This window comes from Accipiter gentilis, chromosome Z, assembly GCF_929443795.1.
Source record: "Accipiter gentilis chromosome Z, bAccGen1.1, whole genome shotgun sequence".
Lineage (NCBI taxonomy): Eukaryota > Metazoa > Chordata > Aves > Accipitriformes > Accipitridae > Astur > Astur gentilis.
Window position 1 is genome coordinate 42,553,392 of NC_064919.1, and position 21,601 is coordinate 42,574,992.

A 21,601-nucleotide genomic window follows, 5' to 3' on the forward strand; every position below is an offset into this window, starting at 1 on the left:
TATTTAAGAGGAAATCTCTAGCAAGTATCAGGAAGAAAAAAACAAAGGCATTACAAATTTCAGCATTCAGAGCTTTCCATTTTGTTTTAGAATCAGAAGAAACTTGTCATATTAAACATGTTCTGCATGTTTTCAGCCTAACTGAATAAATTCTAATTCAACTGATTTTTTTTTTTATAAGCTATAAAAGGTGAACATGGAGGCCACATTTTTACTTACAAAGAAATTAGAGTTAAATACTCGGATTTCCCCATGATTATGCATCTTTAAAAAGTTTTCCTTTGTGTTTAAAGATCTTAGCTGGAAGTGGCTTTCCAGAGTTTTAGAAGTGCTAACCACCCAGTGCTGCACTGGATGGTGCCCACATTAACTGGAATGATCAGGAAGAAAGAACTGCAGAGAATTCAAATCTTTGAAAATACAGACTTTAGTCTAACTATGTAGGTATAGATTTGAGTACCAAGGCTAAGCATATACTAATCTGACCTCTACACAGCAGCATGCAACCTACTAGCAATCTTGAAAGCACATTTAATAAATAAAAGACATTTAAAGCAGTACTTTCCATAATGAAACTTAGTATAGACTTCTATGAGGAAGATTGGTCTTTGTTATTAAAAAGTAAAAAATGCAGTACTTGCTAAACTGTACATTATGCCCACTTTTTCCATCAATTGACCACAGTCTAAGAGCAAGTATTCCTATACATGAACTTCTTCAACACAGACAAAAAAAATATAATTTTTCCTTTTCAAAGGCAAGCTCTTTTAAGAAAAGTCTTAGAACAACTTCAAAAATGTTCGAAGAGTCCTAAATTCATTTTAAAGAACCCTTCCCTCTGTAGTGCTTTATGTTTACTGATTGTTAGTTTAAATACAGCCTTTACATTACAAAGCTGCAGCTTAGTTTCATGAAGCGCTAAGCAGAGGCAACCATTGAAAACCGCTCAACCAGTGCTAGCCAAATATAACCATTGATCAGCACTATTTGCCACTTAAAGTTAGGACCTAATCCTTAATGTGATCCCTAAGAAGCTGCTACTTTATTATGGCGGTTTTTGCCCTTGGAATCTACGCCTTCTTTGCCACAGAAAACAATTGATGTCTCTCCCCCTCCCCCTCAGTTGTGTCACACCCAAAATTGTAAGCAGAGCTGGGGGGGATCAGTTCAGAACAAATACAAGCTCAAAGCAGGCATTGCTGGCAGTTTTAAAGAGTGTAATTGCTTTATTCCATTGTTTTCCTCCTTTTTTTTCTTTTTTTCTTTTTTTTTCCTTTTTTTTTTTTTTGGCCTAGTGCTGTATGTTCTGATTCCTGCAGGGACTGGAAGTGAAGTGGGGAAATGCTGTAAGAAAAGCTGTTTACGGAGGACTGTTCCCCTGCTCAGAAGCACTAGAAATCTCATGAGGACACTTGCATGCATGAGGTTTTCAGCCCAGTTGTACAAACTGAAGAGTGCGGTTGAAGTTTCACATCAACATCCACATATCGATTGATAATGACTGTTACTTATTTATGCTGTGGCAAGAAGAAGAGGTCCCACAAGGTTAGGTAGAGTGCAAAAGAGTCTTTCTCTTTCAACCTTCAGATTAGAAATGGACTTTAATAAAGGTGTAATGTGTCGTTTGTACTGTGATAGCTTAAAAAAAGTGTTAGGCAGGATCATAACCCTCTTAAAATCGATACAAGAAAAGAAGCTTGATTAGATGTGGAGTAGGAAAGCTACCCCCAAACAGCTTCCAGCTCATTGTCAGGCAAGAACACTGTGTTCTAAGATATCTTAATTCATCCTGAAAATGAACTAAAAGAGAGCAAGGTCCTTTTGCTCTCCAGTAAGATTGCATGCAGCTAAAGTGAGTCAGAAATAGCTGGAATGCCATAAATTCAGATCCTTTCATCTGAATTCACTTTCAAGTGTTATCAAACCCGTAAAAGATAGTCCCTATCCTACACTTCAATTTAGTACCTAAACACAAAGATATTTGTTCAAACCAGTCTCCTGAAACACATGAAAACTAAACATTTTTCACGTAACCACCCTTTGCCCATCAGATTACCACAAGAGCTCTCAGGATCTTAAATTCCTTCCCCATAGTATAGATCTATATAATGTCCTCTCAAGACTTACATGCCATGCTGAACTCAGCCTTGGTATTAAATCTCATGCAGTGTCACCCGCTTTATTGGAATTGTAAGAGAATTTAGCTCTTCATATGATCTGAAAACTTCAATTTATAAAAGTTATTTATAGCTAATATCATCTTTTATGAGAGGTGGTCAACATTTTCTGAAGAAATTTACTTTCACCAAAATCTCGCCTCCTTTTGAGAGATTTCTTGGTGCAAGGAAATTCAGTGTTTCAATGGCTCAAATTTCAAACTGAAGCTCAGCAAAAACTGAAAGAACAAAACTGAGGAACTGGTTTGGAGAGTTTGAGAAGTCTCACGTATACTCAAGGATATTTTTGTCAGTCTTCCCCCTCCCCCCATTTGGTTTTGCTCTTTTCTTTCTTTCTTTCTCTCTTTCTTTCTTTCTTTCCTTCTTTCTTTTCTTCTTTCTTTCCTTCTTTCTTTCTTCCCTTCTTTCTTTCTTTCTTTCTTTCCTTCTTTCTTTCTTTCTTTCCTTCTTTCTTTTCTTTCTTTCCTTCTTTCTTTCTTCCTTCCTTTCTTTCCTTCCTTCCTTCCTTCCTTCCTTCCTTCCTTCCTTCCTTCCTTCCTTCCTTCCTTCCTTCCTTCCTTCCTTCCTTCCTTTTTTTTCCCTAGCAGTAAACTGAAAGAGTCATGGGGAACGGGCAAGACAAAAAGAAATGTAGAAAGGAATCATGTGTAGGTTTGGGTGGCCTGGAGGCTACTTGTGATCATTTCAGAAGATGCTGAGCTCAGTGACAAAAGTGTCTTAAAGGCTCCTGTCCTGTCTCCCACCTATGCCTGTCAGATCAAACAGAGATTTGCTACCGTTAGCATTCAAACCCAAAACTACACCAACTAAAGCAGACCTTGATTTTTAAATCTCAGTTTTCACTGTGGGCTAAAGGAGCACCCTGTTCTGCAAGTTGCTCCAATGAATTCAGTATTTCCAAGGTTTTGCGTGAGAGAAGTTGATGCCATCCTGCCCTTAACCTGCTTATACTTTGAGGAGGAAGGGATAGAAGAAATTTGATTCTGTAGCTTGGGTAACAAGTTATGATCACTAAATTTTTCTTCATATGATGGGTCTACATATTGTGGTATCCATATTTCTCAGGTATTGTGGGAAAGAAATACATAGTATTATACATCTGCTTTTTTCCTTCTTTTTTTTTTTCTTCATATTCAACTAACATCAGAAAACACAAGTTCAGAACAGCTTCCTTTTGGTCTCATACAAATATGAGGGTGATCCAACCAGCCAAGGGGTTTTCTACCTACTGTAGCAGCTAAAAATGAAGTATTAGGATTTCTAGATTTGAATGTATTTTTAGTTGGTGTATTTCCTACTTTTCTTTTCATATAAGGAATGCCTGTTCCAAAAAGACATTTATTACATAGCAAGAGTTAACAATTATTCCCTAGTGATGCATATATAACTTCCATGACAGTTTTGCTTGGTTTGTAGGTCAACAGCATATTCCTTAATGAAAGAAATAAAAAACAGAGTTGCTGTTATGACGCAGGTGCTGAAATCTCAGTAACAGTTCCAGAGCAATGTGAAACCCCTGTAAATCACAACTCCCTCACAAGACAACCAAGGCAAAGGATTTCCCCAAAGTACTCTTATTTTGCTAAGAGTGTCATCTTGTGGAATTTTTGGAACACTCTTTGGCCCTGATTGGCAGCTGAAGAGGAGGATTAGTTTTCCTCCTGGCGGAATAATCCATTATAGCTGAGGGTGATTGCTAAGGAAGCAATGTGTCAACAAAACCAAAGAAAATGTAGTTCCCTGACACATACCGCTAATGAGACACCATTCTTTTGTTTGCTCTCCAGAGGTATTTCCTAATGACAATGTCAGGGGTGGGGGGTAGGAGGTGGCGGGGCGTTGCTTGTCTTTTTAACCTACAGCAGCTGCACAGACTTTGATATGAAGCTGTTATAATCTTACACCAAAAGACACTTAGCACCCATGGGGCTGTACAGGCTTCACTACACCTGGTGGGTCTGATTCCCCCATTCCCACTATCACATTTATCCTCATATACAAAGCTCCGTGGTGCTGATAGTGATAACTTGTCACACTACAAGAGGCATTTCTTCAGATTCTCTAATTTTGTCAACCTTTCTCTGATGATTGACAGTACTCTAGGCCACAGTACTGTCAAATCAATGGCAGCAATAATAAAAAAAGTCAATTCTGAGAATGGAATTTATTTCCTATAACCAAGGCTGTACTCTGTGGCAGTATGTCAAAAGGCATTTTCATTTCTCTTTAATTATCTAAAGCAATTCATGTTTTAAAGCATTCTTTTGAAGTAAAATGCCAAGAAAATATGGGTTAGAAACTTTAATGATATTATGTAGGTCAGCAGACAAGGACAGTTTTCAAAGTACATTTCAGTACAATTCCTTGTATAGTGGCTTAAAATTTAACCTTGTGTCGCTCAGCCCACACAGCTTTAATATAGGATATTCAAGCTAAATATAAAAAGGCTAGAATGGCAGCTAGCTGGAGATCTGAAACTATTGCTCTCCTTTATTTAGTAAGTTTCATGAATCTTCACCCTAGGCAGATACCTTCTGTTGGTAGCATACAGGCAGCTGGCTTGCCAAAAATATCCTTTATGAAGAACAGAAGAAAAAAAAGACATCTCTGAATGTTCACAAATCCTGAATTGTGAGTCCTACATAATCCATGAACAGGTCAAAATGGGTAGCTTTACTAGTTTTGAAAACAGCAATGAACTCTTTAACTAGCTCATAATACTAGGACTCACCCAGATGGAAGAGTTCTGTCGAATAAATCAACAGCACTACTTCATTCAAGAGCAATTAATTCTCAGTGAGGTCAATGCAGCTGGAAATAAGCCCATGGTTCTAACAGGCTGTGTTTTTATAAGCTCTTCCATCCAGATATCATGTAGCCTCAGTTTGCAACTGAATTATTGCACAAAAAGATACCACCATAGGTATTTTAGAAGCATGAATTCTGCCAGGATATAAACACTCAACTTTGCTATGTGAGGTCCCAGGTTTTAAAATGGATTCTTGTTTGTTTGTTTATTTGCAGACGAGAGGGGCTGGTGGCTGCCTCTGAAGTAGAGGAAATCAAGCATTTCCCAAAATCAAGAACATTGCGTGTAAAATTAAAAGTCATAGGTCAGTGGTAAACTGGAAGAACGACTATCACTACTACCGTGCAAAATGCAAATAGCTGTTTGCAAAATGGCAGAAGCTCCAGCCACCCGTCCAGAGAAGAAAATAACTTTTTCCAAAACAAACCTCAATGGCAGTAGTAGCAATAATGATGAGATACAGAAACATGAGTAAACATTTAAAATAGTTTCATAAACATTTTTATGTGTGTCTTTGAGTAGTGAATCCTAGCCTATTTGTCCAAACAATTTGTTACAGATGAGTACAGAATGCTCAACAACATGTCACAGAACTTCACTAATACATATGCTTTCTAAAGTTTCACATTGAGCAGATTCAGTAGCAGAGCATTACAATGTACTTTTGTATTAGTGGAATAGCATAGTGATTGCTAAGACTTCATTTACTTATTTGCTAGTAGATTAAATAATATCATTAATAAGGAAAATGAAACTGCCAAAATAAATGTAGAAAGTGTATTGTGATGCACGATTCTTGGGGGAAGTAAGAGAGAGTTGCTCTGTGCATTCCTTCCCCACTTTACGAAATAAGGGCGAAATTTTTCCATTGTTATTTAAAGGGAAATACTCTACCACAAGAGTGTCTTGGGTTACAATTTATAATGCAGTATTTTTACCCAGACTCATTAAATATTGTAGAGAAGACTAACTGGCTGCTCTTCCCCCACTGGAACATGAAAGTACTTCACAAAATGAGAAGGCAAAGAAACCATGCAAAACACAACTTCATAATGTTACTGAGGCAAATAGCTGGCATTTATCTAGGGAGAAAAACTCTACAGCAAACTTAGCTGAGATGTAATGCCACGAACAGTCTTTCAGTTCTTATGCTTCAGGGCCTAAACACACCAGCAAAGGACAAAGCAGATTTCTGTCCTGCCATCTATAGATGAGCAACTAAAAACCTGAAGAGTAGAGTGAAGTTAGGCTTTCTTCTGAACAGTTTGGCATTCAGACACACTGGACTTTCCTGTAGCTGAGCTGCCAGTTTGTTAAAATGAGAAGATGTGTAGGTAGAGATAATATCCTTTCTTAGTCCAGCTTGTACAGCTGGAGGGAAAAGGTTAGCTTTTGGGTGCACAAACCCTTCTGTTATTAAAGCCTTCCCTCAAAAGATGCACCTGGGATCTGAAGCTCATAACCACAGCAGACACTACAAATCCTTGATTCATTAGCAGTTTTCTTCTCTTCTGTTTCCTCCTCCAGCTCCTTCCAAAGACCTCTGTGTTTTCCCTAGGCAATAAATTACCTACTTCTCAACTATCTTAGGAGATAACACCTCTTAACACCTCTCTACTCCAGAGGCCCAAATACCTTTCCTCTCACTTCTAATTAAACTCAACATAATTAAATTCACAGGCACTGTTCCTAACTTGCATGTAACTTTGAAGTTTGCTGCTTCTCTTTCAGAGCTGAAGAAAGACTTGCATAGCCACAAGTTTGCCTGGATTCACAACTATTCCACTTGTTCCAATTTTAAATAATCACTACGACTTACAAAACTGCCCTTGGGTGTATCTTCAGCATGTGGACCCCAACACCCCAACACCACCATCACTCTATTTCGAAAGTAGAGTGAAGTACAGTTAATAGCAAATGATGGCATAGGAAAGCCTCTCACTCCTGATGGCTACGAGTGTCTTAGGAAGCACTATAGGGAGAAGAGCAGATTGCTTAGCCCTTCTGTAACACTTCTTCATGTGGCAGACAGGTAGGAATGAGCTGTCAGCAATATCCAAGCACAGTCCCATGACTTGCCAAGGCCACTACTGCTCGCGTTCCCAGGGGATTGTTACCAAATTCCAAGTCCCTCTTGGAAGAGGGGTCCCCCTCTTTCCCATGGAGGGGTATGGATCTGGGAAACGCTGCAGTAGAAACAGGATGTTTACACACTGACACAATCTTTGACGTGTCCTAACCATACAGCCCAAGTCCTCATATATCACCATGGTTTCAGTAGGTAAAAGGTGTGACTCCATTTCTTAGATCCAGACAAATTCCTAACAACCACTCAGATCCATGGTGCTGCTTCTGTTGCTTTTTGGCACCACATGAAATCTTTGGTCCCACAGAGTTGGTTTGCACCATCTTTAGGCTGATGTGTAACATTAGCAGAAGGCCACATACACTGGCACACCCATATGAAACTTCAGAGCTCCAGTTTTGAGGCTGGTGGAGAAGCAGAGATCATACAGAAGATCCGCCTCTCTCTTGCCTGCTGTCACTTGCATTCTCTCTGAGAGTTCACTGTATTTCCTGCATGAACATGCCAGAAACCTTATATGCTGGGTTAATTACCTCAATAAACCTGAGAAACCTCTTAGCCCAAAGATGGCCGTTAGGCCAGGGATGGCCTAAGAGTTTTCTCAGGTTTATTGAGCTAATACCAAGCCAGGGATGGCCCGAGAGTACAGCCTGGAGACCATTTACTTATTTTCTGCAAAAGGTTTCCTTCAGTTCTGTGTTTCTGTTACTATGGTGGGAATCCTTGATATGACATTGGGTCTTGTATCCTTGACGTGACATTCTGAAATTAAACCATCAGCCTTAGTTAGTCAATGAATTAGCAATGTAAATCATATGCTGTTGAAGGCTTACGGAAGATGGGCTAATTCCCAGCAGATGAGCTCCCACCCTTATTAATTTTTTGACTACCCTTAATGAAAAACATTTTAGCAATATCTTTAAGTCAGTGAATTTTGAGTTCACTTGCAAGACTAGAAAGCTTATTTTTTCTAACAAGGACCAACAGAAGTAAGGCAAAACATTTCATGTTTTCACTGATGATGGCCAAACTTTTACTGGAAAGCTTACTGTATTGCAATATGATACTAAAGTAAAGAGGATAAGAAAATAATGAGATTACATAACACCTGAATATGGTACAAAAAGGTGGAGTAGAACTGTTTTCCGGTGACATACAGACATGCTTAACGTGAAGACTACAGGGAAGGATAATGCAGAAAAGTATCTGGGGATTATAGGGGGTTCCATCCTGAGCACAAGGAAAAAAATGCCGCATTTGCAAAAAAAGGCAAACTCCACACTAGGGTCTGTAGGAAGAGGTACTGTGTGTGAGCCTTGATTCCACACCATTTGGACCAGCTGTGGAGCATCATGGGGAGACTGATAACAGTCATTAGAGATTTGGAAAATATGCTACAGGAGAAAGGTTGAATGAGTTGTCTAGGCACTAAAGACTGAGGAAAGACAGGGATAATCTAATTTTATTTTTTAATGTAATGAGAAGGGAAATAAACTTCATGTTCCCTGTTAAAAGGACAAGAAGCAACATGTCTAAACTACAGAAAAGGAACTTTGTGTTAGACATTGGGAAAAAACTTTCCAGCAGTCAAAACCAGTGTCCCTACTGTTTGGGCAGAAAGATTGTGGAAGGAGATTTTAAAGGACAGATTGGCCAACTATCTTCCAGGAATATCATATGAGCCAATCCTGTCTTCAGGAGGAGGATGGAGCAAATGAAATAACTGGCCCTAGGACTTCTGGTAATGGGTTTTGGACATCTTTTTGCCATTTGAACATCTCTTTTCCCAGGGTTTCTTATAGCACCAACTGTCTGTGAGATACTCATGATACAAGTAGCAACGTACTACCAGTCTTACATCCACAACTGTGCTTCCTAATAAATTAAAACAAAGCAGGTAGTGTCTTCCTTTTCCCTCTCTCCTTCCTTTTTTTTCTGCTCCAAAGATGAACGCACTTATGGCTGAAAACAATGGAACTTATAAAGTGCTGGGTGATGAGGACTCCATGCTTGTTTTCCTGATAGTGAGGGTCATCACTGAAGTAATAAGGGACTCTTTTCATTAAAAAAAAAAAAAAAAAAAAAAAAAAGTTGGAAACATGCTTCACTTAGCATCAGTTCTGCAGGTACTTGGTACCAGATTCAGTCATCCAGGCATGATGCTGCCCTGACCATACCAAGACTAGGAGACAGCTCTCTTAATCTTAGCTAAACTGTCTGTCTTAATTGTGTCTCCAATGGAGGCATGACACCACACGGTCATTGACATTGTGGCCTTGTCACATGTTCAGAATGGTTTTCTTGACAGCACTACCTGTAGTTACAACCAAGATAGCTTGAGCTGAAGACCCTCAACAGTGGCTTCAGAAGGAAAGTACAGAATTGCATTGAAATATGGTCTTCATTAGTATAGGAGCAAAGGGGACTAAAATAGGGTAAGATCTTGCAGCATGGTGCTGCTTAGAAAGAGGATGTCTGGTTTTCAGCAGCAAAGATAGCTTTGGCTTAGTTCTCCCACTTTCCCTTCCCTTCCCTTCACTTCCCTTGCCTTGCCTTCTGAAGTACTGACAACCAAGCAGAACCAGAATGAACTTCCAGATTATTATTTGTAATTATCAATAGAGTAAATGTGGCAGCACTGGCCACTGTAGGGTTACCTGTCTGTGCTAGAAAGCTGTGTGAGAAATGCCATTGGGAACTACCTACGAGAAGCCTCTGAGCTTTCACGATTGAGCAACCACTTCCTGACAATTAAATCTGCGAATGCGAGCACACACAGTCATTTCTACTTATTCGGGACAGCATGATGGTTCATGTTTACCAGGCTATGAATTTTGCTCCCCATAATTTTCAAAGGTTACTGTCAATGGACTACAATCATTACTTCTGTTGAGAGTATACATTGCACAGTAACTGATCTATTTTTTTCCCCACGAGTTGCATTAGGTATATATATACAGATGTAAATGGCTACTTACCATTTAGTAATAGCTACTATTAGTAAATAATAATTTAGTGAAGTTACAGACAAAATACCAAACTATTTGCGATATAAGACCATAAATAAAAACTCTGTGTGTCATGCAAAGCCCCAGATTGACAACTGTGCTGCCTCCAACAGAGTCTACTAAGAGGTTCTTAGGGAAATAGTATAGAAATGGGAGATATATATATATATATATATATAACAGGATAGTTAGGAAGTAATTATTCCCTGGTTTCATCTCCCAGCTATATGTAACATCTTTGTTTAAATAACTGCATTAAAGAATTAAGAAACTGGCACTGTTAGCTCTGCCCTCCTCTTCTGAAACATTTTGGGTGATCCCCACACAGGTCTACTTTTTATTTCCTTTGTGTCACATGTCTGGACAGTTCATGTCTGATTATGCTATTTTTTCTGAACACGTTAGGAATGTCAGCGCCATGGGGTGCCGAAGATTCAGGTTTGCTGAGTAGTACAGAACTAACAGGAGGAAGTAGACTGGCAAAAGAAAGAGGCAATAAAAGCTACGGTATTTACCACTGATTTACTTTGATGTTGAACAAGTGAGGAGTCTTGTATTTCTCAGGTTATTTTCTCTACTTCCTAACTTGCACTAACATCACAACTCTTACTGTTTCTAATTCTTTGTCTGTACTGCGCACCTCTTTCTAAAACTGCACTCACATATCGCATTGCTTTGCCCTGCTCTTCTTCCCTGGCAGGATAATTGCCAATTCTTTATGTAACTATTTTGTTATTCTGCCTCCTACCAGCTTAAACAACAGTACTGTGGCTACATGGCACGATTAGGGTAGGTACTGTGGATGCTATCCTGTCCAATATGTAGAGTCAGAAACCACTGGAACATAATATCAGGAGTTACAATGAGTTTCTCTGGAAAATTTAAGATTGAATGCGTTGGGTAAGAGGACAGACGGGAGGATTACAACCATGACATCTATGCACCCTCTATCCCTGCTGTCTGTCTTTTGCTTCAGTAATCTAACTCTGTGATTGATCAGTAAGGCCATAAAAAGTGATGTATGTTTTTCAAGTAGTCTTTAAAAATCCTGTAAAATGTCTTTTCCCATGCTCTTCCAACTCTTTATCATTGACACAAGGCCCTCTGCCATGTAAAAATAATAAGAGTCTTGTAGGTGAAATGTCCTTCTTGCTCATTATTTTGATGCCTAGCCTGGTTTTATGCAGACAAGAGTACGTATGGAGTTAGGCTGTTTGATGTAATGTGACTGCATCTGACATGTTTCCTAACAGTTTTTCTTATATAATGTTTTTATATTCTTCATGGTGAACGTACAACCATAAAGCACACATTATTTTCTACGAGCAGAATTCTCTAACAGGAGCAATACATATAAAACACGGGTAAAGAGTATCCAAAAAAGTTGTGGGAGATCACTGAACCCAATCGTGAAGCATGTTTTCTAAATGTATCGCAAACAGAAATATCTGGGCAGCTTGGACACAAGACTACGGCAATATGGAATATATTTTATTCTCAAAATAAGTTATGAATATACCAAATCTGATAGCAAATCAAATGTGACCCACTAGAGGAAAAGGATCTTCCATAAACAATTAGTGACACGTCTTCCAAGACACACCATTTGTTCCTTGCAGTATGCCCTAATCTGGAAGCCACACTTGACATCACTTCTCTCAGACCCTGTAATGATACTCAGCCACCAAAAGATCCTAAAAAGGTAATAGTAAATTTCTGCGGTGTTTATATCCTGTTTGTAACTATTGAAGAAAGTGCTGCTTTTAAAAGGGAAAACGGCAGTGCTCTTCTCCAGTAACGTTCAGGTATTGTTCACGGGAGCTAACTTTCTTGCATTGTGCGGCTTCACCACCTGAAAGCTGACTTTCTAGTGACCCCTAGCAAAAATGAGCAGGACGGGCATAAACCTTTCAGAACCAAACACACTAAATCAGGTGCAGTGCGGGCTGCTCAGCAGCCAGAGGAAAACTCTGCTTCTCTCTCCCCGCCCTACACGTCCAGCTATATATTTCTTTTGACAAGGAAACCGCATTCCACCACCTGGCACCTTCCAAGCTCTCCCTCCTCCTGAAATCCAAGGTGGGAGAGGGGAGCCAAGGCCGAGGTTGAAGGAGACCTGTGCGCTCTGCTCTGCTGCCGGGGTTGGGAGCAGCGGGGCGGGGGCCGGGGCGGGGGCCGGGGCCGGGGCCGGGGCCGGGGCCGGGGGGCCGGGGCAGCGGGGCGGGCCGGCGGCACGGGGCTCTCCCTTCCTTCGCTTTTTTCCCGAAAGTTTATTGTAAAGGGGTAACGTTTGCGGGTTCGTCACGTGACCCTGACAGGTCCTGCCTATTGAGAGCCAGACCACCCACATGGAGGACGATGGAGCTGCTTAATAGAAACAGGCATGTAATTGTGAGGCTTTCCAGCACTCTGCAGAATGCCTGCAACCTAGGAGGGTTATTTTTTTACACTTTGAGTTCCTTTGGGGTAAAAAAAAAAAAAAAAAAAAAAAAAAAAAAAAGGAGGAGGAGGAGGAGGAGGAGAAGAGACGGAAGGAAGGAAGGAAGGAAGGAAGGAAAAGAGGAACTAAAAGGAGAAAGAGAGACGGAAAGAAACAGAGTGGGAAAGAAGGAGAGAGAAAGAAAGAGAGAAAGAGAAAAGGAAAAAAGAAGGGGGGGGGGGGGGGAATAGGACGAAAGAGAAGGACAGAGGACGAAAACACTGATGTCCCACTAAAGCCGCCAGGGCCAGCCAGTCAATGAGGGCGCACCCAGCCCTCCAGCACGGCTCCCCACCAGCGGCTCCGGCAAGGGCAGCGATGGTAGGTGCAGCCCCGGGGGGCCGCGGCGGGGCGGCAGCGGGGCCGGGGGCCGCGGGACCCGGCGGACAGGGCCCGGGCGCGGGGCGGGGGCCGGGGGCCGGGGCGGTGCCGGGGGGAGGGGGGGGTGCTGCGCGGGCCCTCGCCGAGGCCGCCGGCGGCTGGGGCCCGGGGCTGGCGGAGGGGGGGCGGGGGGAGACTCCCTCCAGCCTCCGGGACCGGGGCGACGCCGGGCGCCCGGGGCCTCCGCCGTGCCGGGGGACCGGGGACCGGGGCTGCGGCTGCCGCCCGCCGGGTGCGGCCTGAGCGGGGACGGCAGCGCGGGGCACGGCCGGGCGGCGGGGGGGCAGAGGGCTCCCCTGGGTGCGGGCGCTGCTCTCTGCCCCTCGCCGGGGCGACTACCCGCACCCCGGCGGTGCTGCGGCCCGGAGCTCTCGGTGGGGAGGCGCGGGGGGGACTGGCCGCTGATGGGAAGTGGCTCCTGCGGTGGCCCGGTGCGGTCCGGCAGAGGACTGCAGGCGGGTCCCCGGTCTCAGCCTCTCGGCACCTGTGTGAGCGGTGGTCCAAACAACCTGCCGTGCGTGGGGGGCGGGCAGAAAGACCTCTGGGGCCCGGCTCCGCGGGACAGGGGCTGCGGGGAAGACGCAGTTTGCATCTCCGTTCTCCTCGGGAAAGCTGAACAGGGCTTCTGAGAGGAGGTGCACTGAGGAGCCCTTTCCCTCTCTTTGCAACGCAGGCTGAATGCCCGCAGTCAGTGGAAGCTGCTGAAAACATACAGCTGCACGGAAAAGGAGGGACAGTCACTCCCTAACTACAGCAGTGAAATACATGTAGTGCCTTAGATTAAGTTTTGTAGTGGCTTCAGCCTCTGGCTCCAGTATCGGAGTCTTGCGTGCGGTTGGTACCTGGCACCACCGGCACCGGTACAGCACTGCTGTCACCGGGCGTGTGTGTGTTGTCCCACTGCTCCCAGGGCTTGGAAGCCAGAGGACGTTCAGTGACACATCTCCCCCTCGGCCGCTGCCTTAGCCCCCCTTAGCCCTGGGAGGTAGAGCCTGGGGGGGGGGGGGGGGGAGGGGGGGAAGAGGGGAGGGGAATGGGGGAGACGTCTGGTGTCATCAGGTGGTTCTAAAAGAAACGTTGGAGCCAGGGTGGCTACCTGCCAGCTACCAACCAGATAGCATTTACCAGTTCTGGTTAGAGGGTCCCCACATCGTTACGGCATCAGGCTGATAGGTGTATCTAATTTCTGGTTAGGGCTGTTAGGGTCATTGTGCATCTGGATTATAATCCGACACTGTATCTGGACAGGAGGTAGTATTGTTGAGAAATGTTAGGGCTGAGGAGGGAGGGGGAGGCGGAGGAATCTTTTAAAACCTATTTTCTTTCAAGAGCCGGTAGATACAAAACTGGCAGCCCACTCTGAATTAAAATGTCTTGGGCTTCTCTGTTTTTATCCTTATTTCACACACACATGCACACACACGCACGCACTCACACACACACACCTTTTATTTTGTTCTGCCTTTGCCACAGTGTATAAAGCCCTATTGAGACATGTAGGCGTGATGTGTAAACCGGATTAGCAGTATGAAAGAAAGACATACAATGAGCCTGAATTGTTTTACTTCCTTTTCATTTCTCACGCCTATATCTCTAATAAATTTGTTGCTCCAGCAGTGGGTCAAAGAGATCGTGTCGCTCAGCTTTTTTTCTGCAAGACCCGATGGCAGAGATCATGAAAATGAATGCCCTGCCCTCTGCCAAATGCAGGACTTGAGCTATATCTTTACACAGACCCGGTGTTGTCCAGCCTGGCTAAAAAACTGTTCAGTGTAACTTTCCCCTCTATGTGCACGTCGAAGTCCTGCAAGTGGCAGGGCATTTTGCCAGGAAAAGAATCTGTTCTGAAGACGACTTGGGTTTATAGAGCTAAAGTCCCCCCCCGCGGAATATGACAAGGTCTGCTAGGGTTGGGATGTCCTCCAGCTTTTGGAGGGAGAGGGCTGCTGCTCCTGCCGCTGTTCTCCGCAGCTCCCCGGGCGCTCTGGTTCTCCCCTGGGAGTCCGCTGCTGCGCGGGAGGAGCGTGGAAACCTCGGAGGCTCCTCTGGAGCCACATTTCCCCGCGGCCCTCCGCGGAAGAAAATGCCAGCGCTCCTGGGCTGGTGCTGCAGATCCCTCATTTGCTCCTTTGTGGCGTGCAGAGCAGCTTTCCATTAAAGGCGATCAGGGGTAATTAGCCGCATTATTTTGACAAGTTGGCTCGAGCAGTTCCCTTTCTTCCAGGGCTGCGGAGGGGGAAGAGGGCTAGCTTCGTGCCGCCGCCGCCGCCGCCTCCTCGTCGCCCAGGCGCGGGGGTTGCGCGGCGGCGCTGCCCGGCGGAGCGGCTCGGCTCCCCCGCCGCCCGCCGCCCTCCCGGGGGCAAGCGGGCCGCGGCCAGCGGAGGCGGAGAGGCTCGGGCTGCTCTGCAAAACCCAGTGAAGGTGCTTGCCCTGTGGGCCTTACCTGGCGCCAAAGCCGGCGGCAGGCTTGCGTGTGGGGCAAGGGGCCGAGGCGGACCCTCGGCCTTGCGCCACGAGAGACAAGAATTGGAGAGAATAGACAAAACCGGGCTATGTTCCCGCAAGTCCTTCTTCCGCCGCGGTCAGCTCTCTCATAGCCCCTACAGAAGGAAGTGTCCTTTCTTTATTAAGGTAATCAGATGCTCCAGCAGTGCAATGCTTTTTGGTGGTGTGTCCACGGGCGATGAGCAGCCTGGAAAAATGTGTTAAAGTAAAATCGGTGTAAATACCTGTTACCCATTGTCAACCTCTGTTGGATTTGGTCCCTCATCTGGCTGGAGGAAGCGTGAAGCTCCGCAGTATTGGGGGTTACGGGCACAAAGGTGACCGAAGTAAGAGGCAGAGCTTTACAAAATGAAGCTGCTACGACCAAAGCCTCGAGATTCTTGTATGCCGGCCCTGGCTGTCCAGGAATAGGGAGCACCAGGTATAAAAGGTTGCAGACTGCAGCCACTCTGCGCAAGGAGGCACCTTCCCAGGCCTTCACCACAAAGCAAGCCCAAGATAAGAAATCTATGGGATCCCTGCAAGTTGCTGAAGATGGGAAAAAGCCCTTGGTGTGCACAAGCAGTTGCATACACAGGGCATGCATATCACAGCCAGCAGTGCTTACAAATGTAAATAAGGGCAGATTGATTGGGAACAACATTATCACCAGGAATGTAGCACTCAAGCATCAGCTAGGAAGCAAACTGGGGGCAGCCACTGCTCTGACCACCCAAGTGGAGACTTTTACACTGACACTTCTTCCTTAAGGAAAAAAAAACCAACAACCAACAGAAACAAGGCCAATTAGATCCCTGCAGTAATTCATCTCTTGTGTATGCTTAAAAAAAAAAAAAAAAAAAAAAAAGAAAAAGAAAAAGAAAAATCCCTCCAGACCACAGGGAGAGAGGGGAGATAAAGATAGCACTTGTTAAATTTGAGTCTTCAGGCTGCGTTTTGGAACCGGGAGTGAGGACTGACGGGCACTGGGCTATTGTGTGAAGCCGAGCAGGCAGGAGGCAGGCAGGAGACAGGCAGGGCAGCTCTGGGGGCTCGAGGTGCTTGAAGGGACACTCTTCCCCGGTTTCGGAGCCTGCTGGGAGGCTGAACCAAAACGCCTCTCCACCCATCCCTTCTTTCTCCATCCCCCAGCCCTGCCACTCCATCAGACCCTGTGAGGTGGAGCGGGGGCAGGAGCAATGGCAGATCTGTTCCTAGAGAGATGGACGGTCACTTTCCCAAGCGGAAACTCGAACTGGAGGTGGCCGACCGCACCACAGCTGCGGGTTTCAGCCCCCAACAGAAAACAGCCTCCAGCTCCAAGCCCTTCAGGTTTCCTTCTCCCGAGGGGATGCACCTACGCGTGCGTGCGCGACCGCCTGCTGCTCCCAGCAGCTTTCCTGGAGCCAGTCCCGTGCGGAGCACAGGGCCGGGCCTTCACGGAGGCAGGTTTCCCCGTGTGGGAAAAACAGCGATGGGAGGGAAAGGAAGGGAAAACGGACCCCCCTCACTGCCGGCAGCCACCCCGGCAAGCCGCCGTCCGCGGGTGTCTCTAGGTGGTTTCACCCCGAGAGCCTCCGCATGGGGGGCGCGGTGCGCTGCTCTGCGCCGCGCCGCGCAGCGCGCTCCCGCCGGCGGCCCCGGCCCCCGGGGCGCTGCCCGCCCCCGCTGCCGGCGCCGGGGCGGTGTGTCTGGCAGCCCGGCCGGGGCGGCCCCGCCGCCGCCGGCGCACGCCGGCCCCGCCGAGGGGAAGTGGGGGGGGGGGGGGGGGGGCCGCTGGCGGGGCCCCGGGGCGCGGGGGTTTTGCCCACGACCGCCGCCCCGGGCACACGCCTGGCGGGGCCGAAGGGCGAGCTGCGGCGTGCCCGCGCGCTCGGCGGGCGGGCACCGCACCGGGCAGGGGGCTGCCCCCCGTCCCCCCCCTTTTTCTCTATATTGCTTTCCCCCGAGTGCACGCACAGCGGGCGCGCTTCACAGCCGCGCTCCCCCGCAGGCGCGCAGCAGCCGCCCTGCTGGGGGGCAGCGCCCCCCGCCCCCCCCCCCCTCCAAGCGCCTTCCCGGGCCGGGCCGAGCCGGGCCGGGCCGGGCGCGGAGCGGCGGTGCGCACGGAGGTCCGCCGGCGAGCGGAGCCTCCGCGGGGAGCCGCGCTGGGGGCCGGGGCCCGCAGCCCCGGGGCTGGGGGGAATGCGCGCAGCTGTAACGGCAGCAATTAATGGCTGATTCTCAATGAACAGAGACGGGGAGAAGCGGTGCCAAAAAAGTAAACAATCGCGTATAGTTCAAGAAGTGTTTAGCGCGGCCAGGCAGGCTGCGTTTCATGGACTTTTACACTAAAAACATTAAAATTGGCTTTCCTCGGGTTTCAGTTAAAGAATGAGCCCTAAGTTGAAACAGGCTAGCTACCGCGCGGCTTTAAATCCCTCAAGTGTTAAGTTTTCATTGTGTTTTTCTAACTGGACGGAGTGGTTTTCTTGCAGGGAACGAAGTCTCCTCTTTAGTTAAAAAAGAAAGAGAGAGGGAGAAAAATCTGGCACTTTCTACCGCAGTATCCACCACCCTGTCATTATTTCTGCAAGCCTGGGAATTCAGCTCGGACCTCCCAGTATTTGTTGCAGCTTGAGGCCAAGGTGCCTCTAAAAGGATTTTCTTTTAAGGGCTTTAGAATTCGTTTAATGCTGCTTTCCCCGCGTTTCCCTGTCCTTTTTAAAAGGGAAAAATATATTTCTGTACGTCGATCGCGAGAAAGTTCCGCGCGTGTATTTGCCTGCAAGCATCCCGGACGGAAAAAAAAAAAAAAAAGGCGGGGGGGCGAGAAAACTTTCTTGAAAAGAAAAGGAAGAAGAAAGGGGGGGAAGGCATTCCTTAATGGAAGTATTGCATGCAAAGAAGGCTGGATCTCTTTAAGGCTCCCCCTGAAGCTGGAGATGCACACACAAGGGTTGCCGGCCTGGGTGGTCTCTCTACTTTGGTGAGCTGTTGCTAAGCAGCTAATAATAGTCATGTTTGCTGAGTAATTTCTGCCCTCCCCGAGCCAATCGCCTCGCAGAAACGCAAGCCATCTGACAGCCCCGGGGGCGGGCTTTCAGCTCTTTTTTTTTTTTTTTTTTTCCCTCCCTCTCCATAGCTCGCTCTCTCTCCTCTCATACTCCCCCCCCCCCCCCCCCTCCACCCCTCCTCCTCTTTATCCAAATGGAGAGAGTCCTTTTTTTCTTCTTCATCTCATCTCTTGAGCCGAGGGGCTGCAGCTCGGTGCTGCCGCGCACACGCCGGGGGGAGAGCGCCAGGCAGCCGGCCGCCCGCCGCCGCGGCGGGGCCGACCTCGGAGCCCCGCCGGCCCCGCGGCCCGCGGGAAGCACCCCGGCGCTGAGGCAGGATGGTGCAGCGCGGCGAGGCAGCGCAGCTACAGCTACAGCAGCAGCAGCAGCAGCAGCCGCCGCGGCCCGCCGCGCCGCCGCCGCCGCGCCGCCGTCGCTGAGCGCCGCCGCGGACAGCGGCTTCCCGGAGGTCAGCGGCGGCCGGAGGAGGCGATTTCAACGGGAGCGGAGGAAAGCGCGGCGGCGGCGGCAGCCGGGGGGGCCCGGGGGTCGCGCCCGCCCGGCCGCCCGCCCTCGCCGGGCGCGGGGAGCGGCCGCCTGCAGCTCGGGGTCCGCGCGCGATGTGGCAATGGGAGGCGCGGGGAGCGACTCGGCCGGAGCGGCCGCGGCGGCAGCCGCCGCCCCGCGCCCCGCGTGAGGCGGCCGCGCCGCAGCAGCCCCAGCAGCAGCAGCAGCAGCAGCAGCGGCGGCGGCGGCGGCGGCAGCCCCGGCGGCAGCCCCCGCAGCAGCAGCAGCCCGCGGCCCGCAGCGCCGCCAGCCCCCCGCGGCCCCGCCGCGCCCCCGGGCCCCCGGGCCCCGCCGCCGCGGCGGCGGCAGCGCCAGCGGCAGCTTCCCCGTCCCGCCGGCGGCGGCAACATGGCCTCGGCCGGTAACGCGTCGGAGCCGGAGACCAGCAGCAGTGCGGGCGGCGGCGGCGGCGGCCACCCCGGCCGGGCGGCGAGGAGCGGCGGCGGCAGGCGGCGAAGGACCGGAGGGAACCGGCGCGCCGAGGCGCCCGACCGGGAGTATCTGCAGCGGCCAAGCTACTGCGATGCGGCTTTCGCCTTGGAGCAGATCTCAAAGGTGCATTCAATCTCTCACTCTTTTTTCCAGAGATACACGCTAGTGCTAGTGCTGGTTTTCGGCGGGGGCGGAGGGGGGTGGTGTGTTTTCTCGCGGGGGTGGAAGGAGGAGATGGAAATGAAACAGCCACCAATAAAATGCTGGGAAAAAGAGAGGGACGTCTGTGACTCTTCAGTGCGGGAGAGAGTGCCGTCCTTCCCTCCTTTCTCGCCTCTGCCTGCCCCGGTGCCTGCTTGCGCTGCGGAGCACTCCTCCGCTTGAGTTTCCCCAGCCAGCCTCCGGTCGCTCCCGGCCTCCCTCCCGCGGCTGCCCCCCCCCGGCCAGCTCCCCGGCTCCCCCTCCGCTTCCTTCCCACCTCCCCATCCCCTCCGTAGCGACCTCGGCAACACCCGCTCCCGGCCGGGACGGGGGCGGGAGAGAGAGAGAGCGGGGCGGCCGCTTTCTTGGCAGAAGTTGTGCTTTTGTGAAGTTCTCCGCCGAGCGCCGACAGGGCCACTGCCCTGGGAGAGCAGGTCTCCCGGCAGAGAAAGCTTGCAGCCGTTTTCTTTCCCCGGCGGTCGGAGGGGAAGCGAGGGCCGTAAACAAATTGCCACCTTAACCCTGCCGCGCAGGTCGCGCCGCTGCCCGCGGAGCGGCGGCGGCGGTAATTGTTGGCGGGGAAGGGCTGGAGGTACCGGAGCGCCCCGCAAGCCCGGCCCGGGCGGGGCGGAGGGACGGCCCCGGCCGCCAATCTCCGCCGGCCAAAAAATGTTTAAAGTAAACAACCTCGGAAAGCTGCCTTGCTGCAGGGATGGTTTCACTTCAGGGAGCGGATTTCTAGGCTTTGTAAGAAGGGGGAAAGGAGGAGGAGGGAAAAAAAAAAAAAAAAAAAAAAAATCCATGTGGCTGCCCTCTTCCGTTCACAAATATTGTCGTAACTTACAGATGGCTGCTCTACTTCCTAATTCAGATCACACAGCGTCTCCAAACTCTATGGAAATGAATTACTTCTGATCTTACAGCGCTGCTCACCACGTGGGTCCTGCCTCAGCACCAAACCCCTGCTATGAGCTGGGAATGGGGGAAACGGCAGCAAACTGCTAGCGACGAGCTTTTCCGTCACGAACGCCACCCCACCCCCCCCCCCCCCCCCGCCCCAGGCCCTCAGAGGTCTAAGGAGAACAGGAAAAGGGACTTTTTTTCTGTTCTCGTGGCTGTTGAGGCTCATCGGAAGCGGTCACGCGCGCCCTGGAGCCGCGGGTCTTGCCAGCGCGAACGCTTTGCAGCCTGAGCTGCCGGCGTGGTGGGCAGCGTGGGCGAGGGCGCAGGGGTCTGATGCGGTGGCGTCACCCCCGGACGGCGCGTTGGTCCGGGGCGAGGATGGCCACCAGCAGGTACGCCGTGGCCTGTGCGTGCGCCCGAGGGTGGCTGCTGGGCGAGGGCCCTGCTGCGAGGGCGCCCGCCCGAGCTGCGCCCTGCCGGGGACGCTGCGTGGGGATGCGCCCCCAGGAGCTCGGGCTGTCGTGCTCCTGGGGGGGGGGGGCGGCCCTGCCCGGCGGCCCCGGGGTGCGGAGGCGCGGGTCTGGCGGCCTGCCGCAGCCCCTCAACTGCTGACCTCTTCTTGCCTTGCAGGGGAAGGCGACGGGACGGAAAGCGCCGCTGTGGCTGCGAGCAAAGTTTCAGAGACTGTTGTTTAAACTGGGCTGTTACATTCAGAAAAACTGCGGGAAGTTTTTGGTTGTCGGCCTCCTCATATTCGGGGCTTTCGCTGTAGGATTAAGGGCAGCTAATCTCGAAACCAACGTGGAGGAGCTGTGGGTGGAAGGTAAGTGCGGGGTCCCCCCTCCTTCTGCTGCCGCCCCTCCCCGCCTGACCGGCCGGGTGAAGGCGGCTGGAGCGGCGGCTGAAGGGAGGGAGGGAGTGCGTGCGTGCGTGCGTGCGCACGCCGGTGCGCCGGGCCGCTCCGCATGCCGGGGAGGGAGCGGGAGAGGGAGGGCCTGCGGCCGCCGGCGGGGGCCGGGCTGCCGGCGGGGCGGTTGGT

At 49.6% G+C, this 21,601-nt stretch overlaps 1 protein-coding gene across 5 annotated transcripts in view; it reads left to right on the forward strand.

Moving 5' to 3' along the window:
* Window positions 1-12,760: 12,760 nt before the first annotated feature.
* The window catches only part of PTCH1 (patched 1), a 75,529-nt gene continuing 66,688 nt past the window's right edge, over window positions 12,761-21,601 (forward strand). For 2 of the 5 annotated variants that reach the window (XR_007505154.1, XM_049796248.1), the window contains exons 1-2: window positions 19,291-19,581; window positions 21,193-21,385. Coding sequence is in view for 2 of the 5 variants with exons in the window: in XM_049796248.1 (XP_049652205.1) it covers window positions 19,375-19,581; window positions 21,193-21,385 (400 nt within the window). In the remaining 3 variants the exon portion in view is untranslated. Of the gene's footprint in view, window positions 12,881-19,290; window positions 19,582-20,363; window positions 20,407-20,872; window positions 20,955-21,192; window positions 21,386-21,601 lie in introns of those variants that run through there. The other 3 variants (XM_049796249.1, XM_049796252.1, XM_049796251.1) reach the window with 3 other exon arrangements.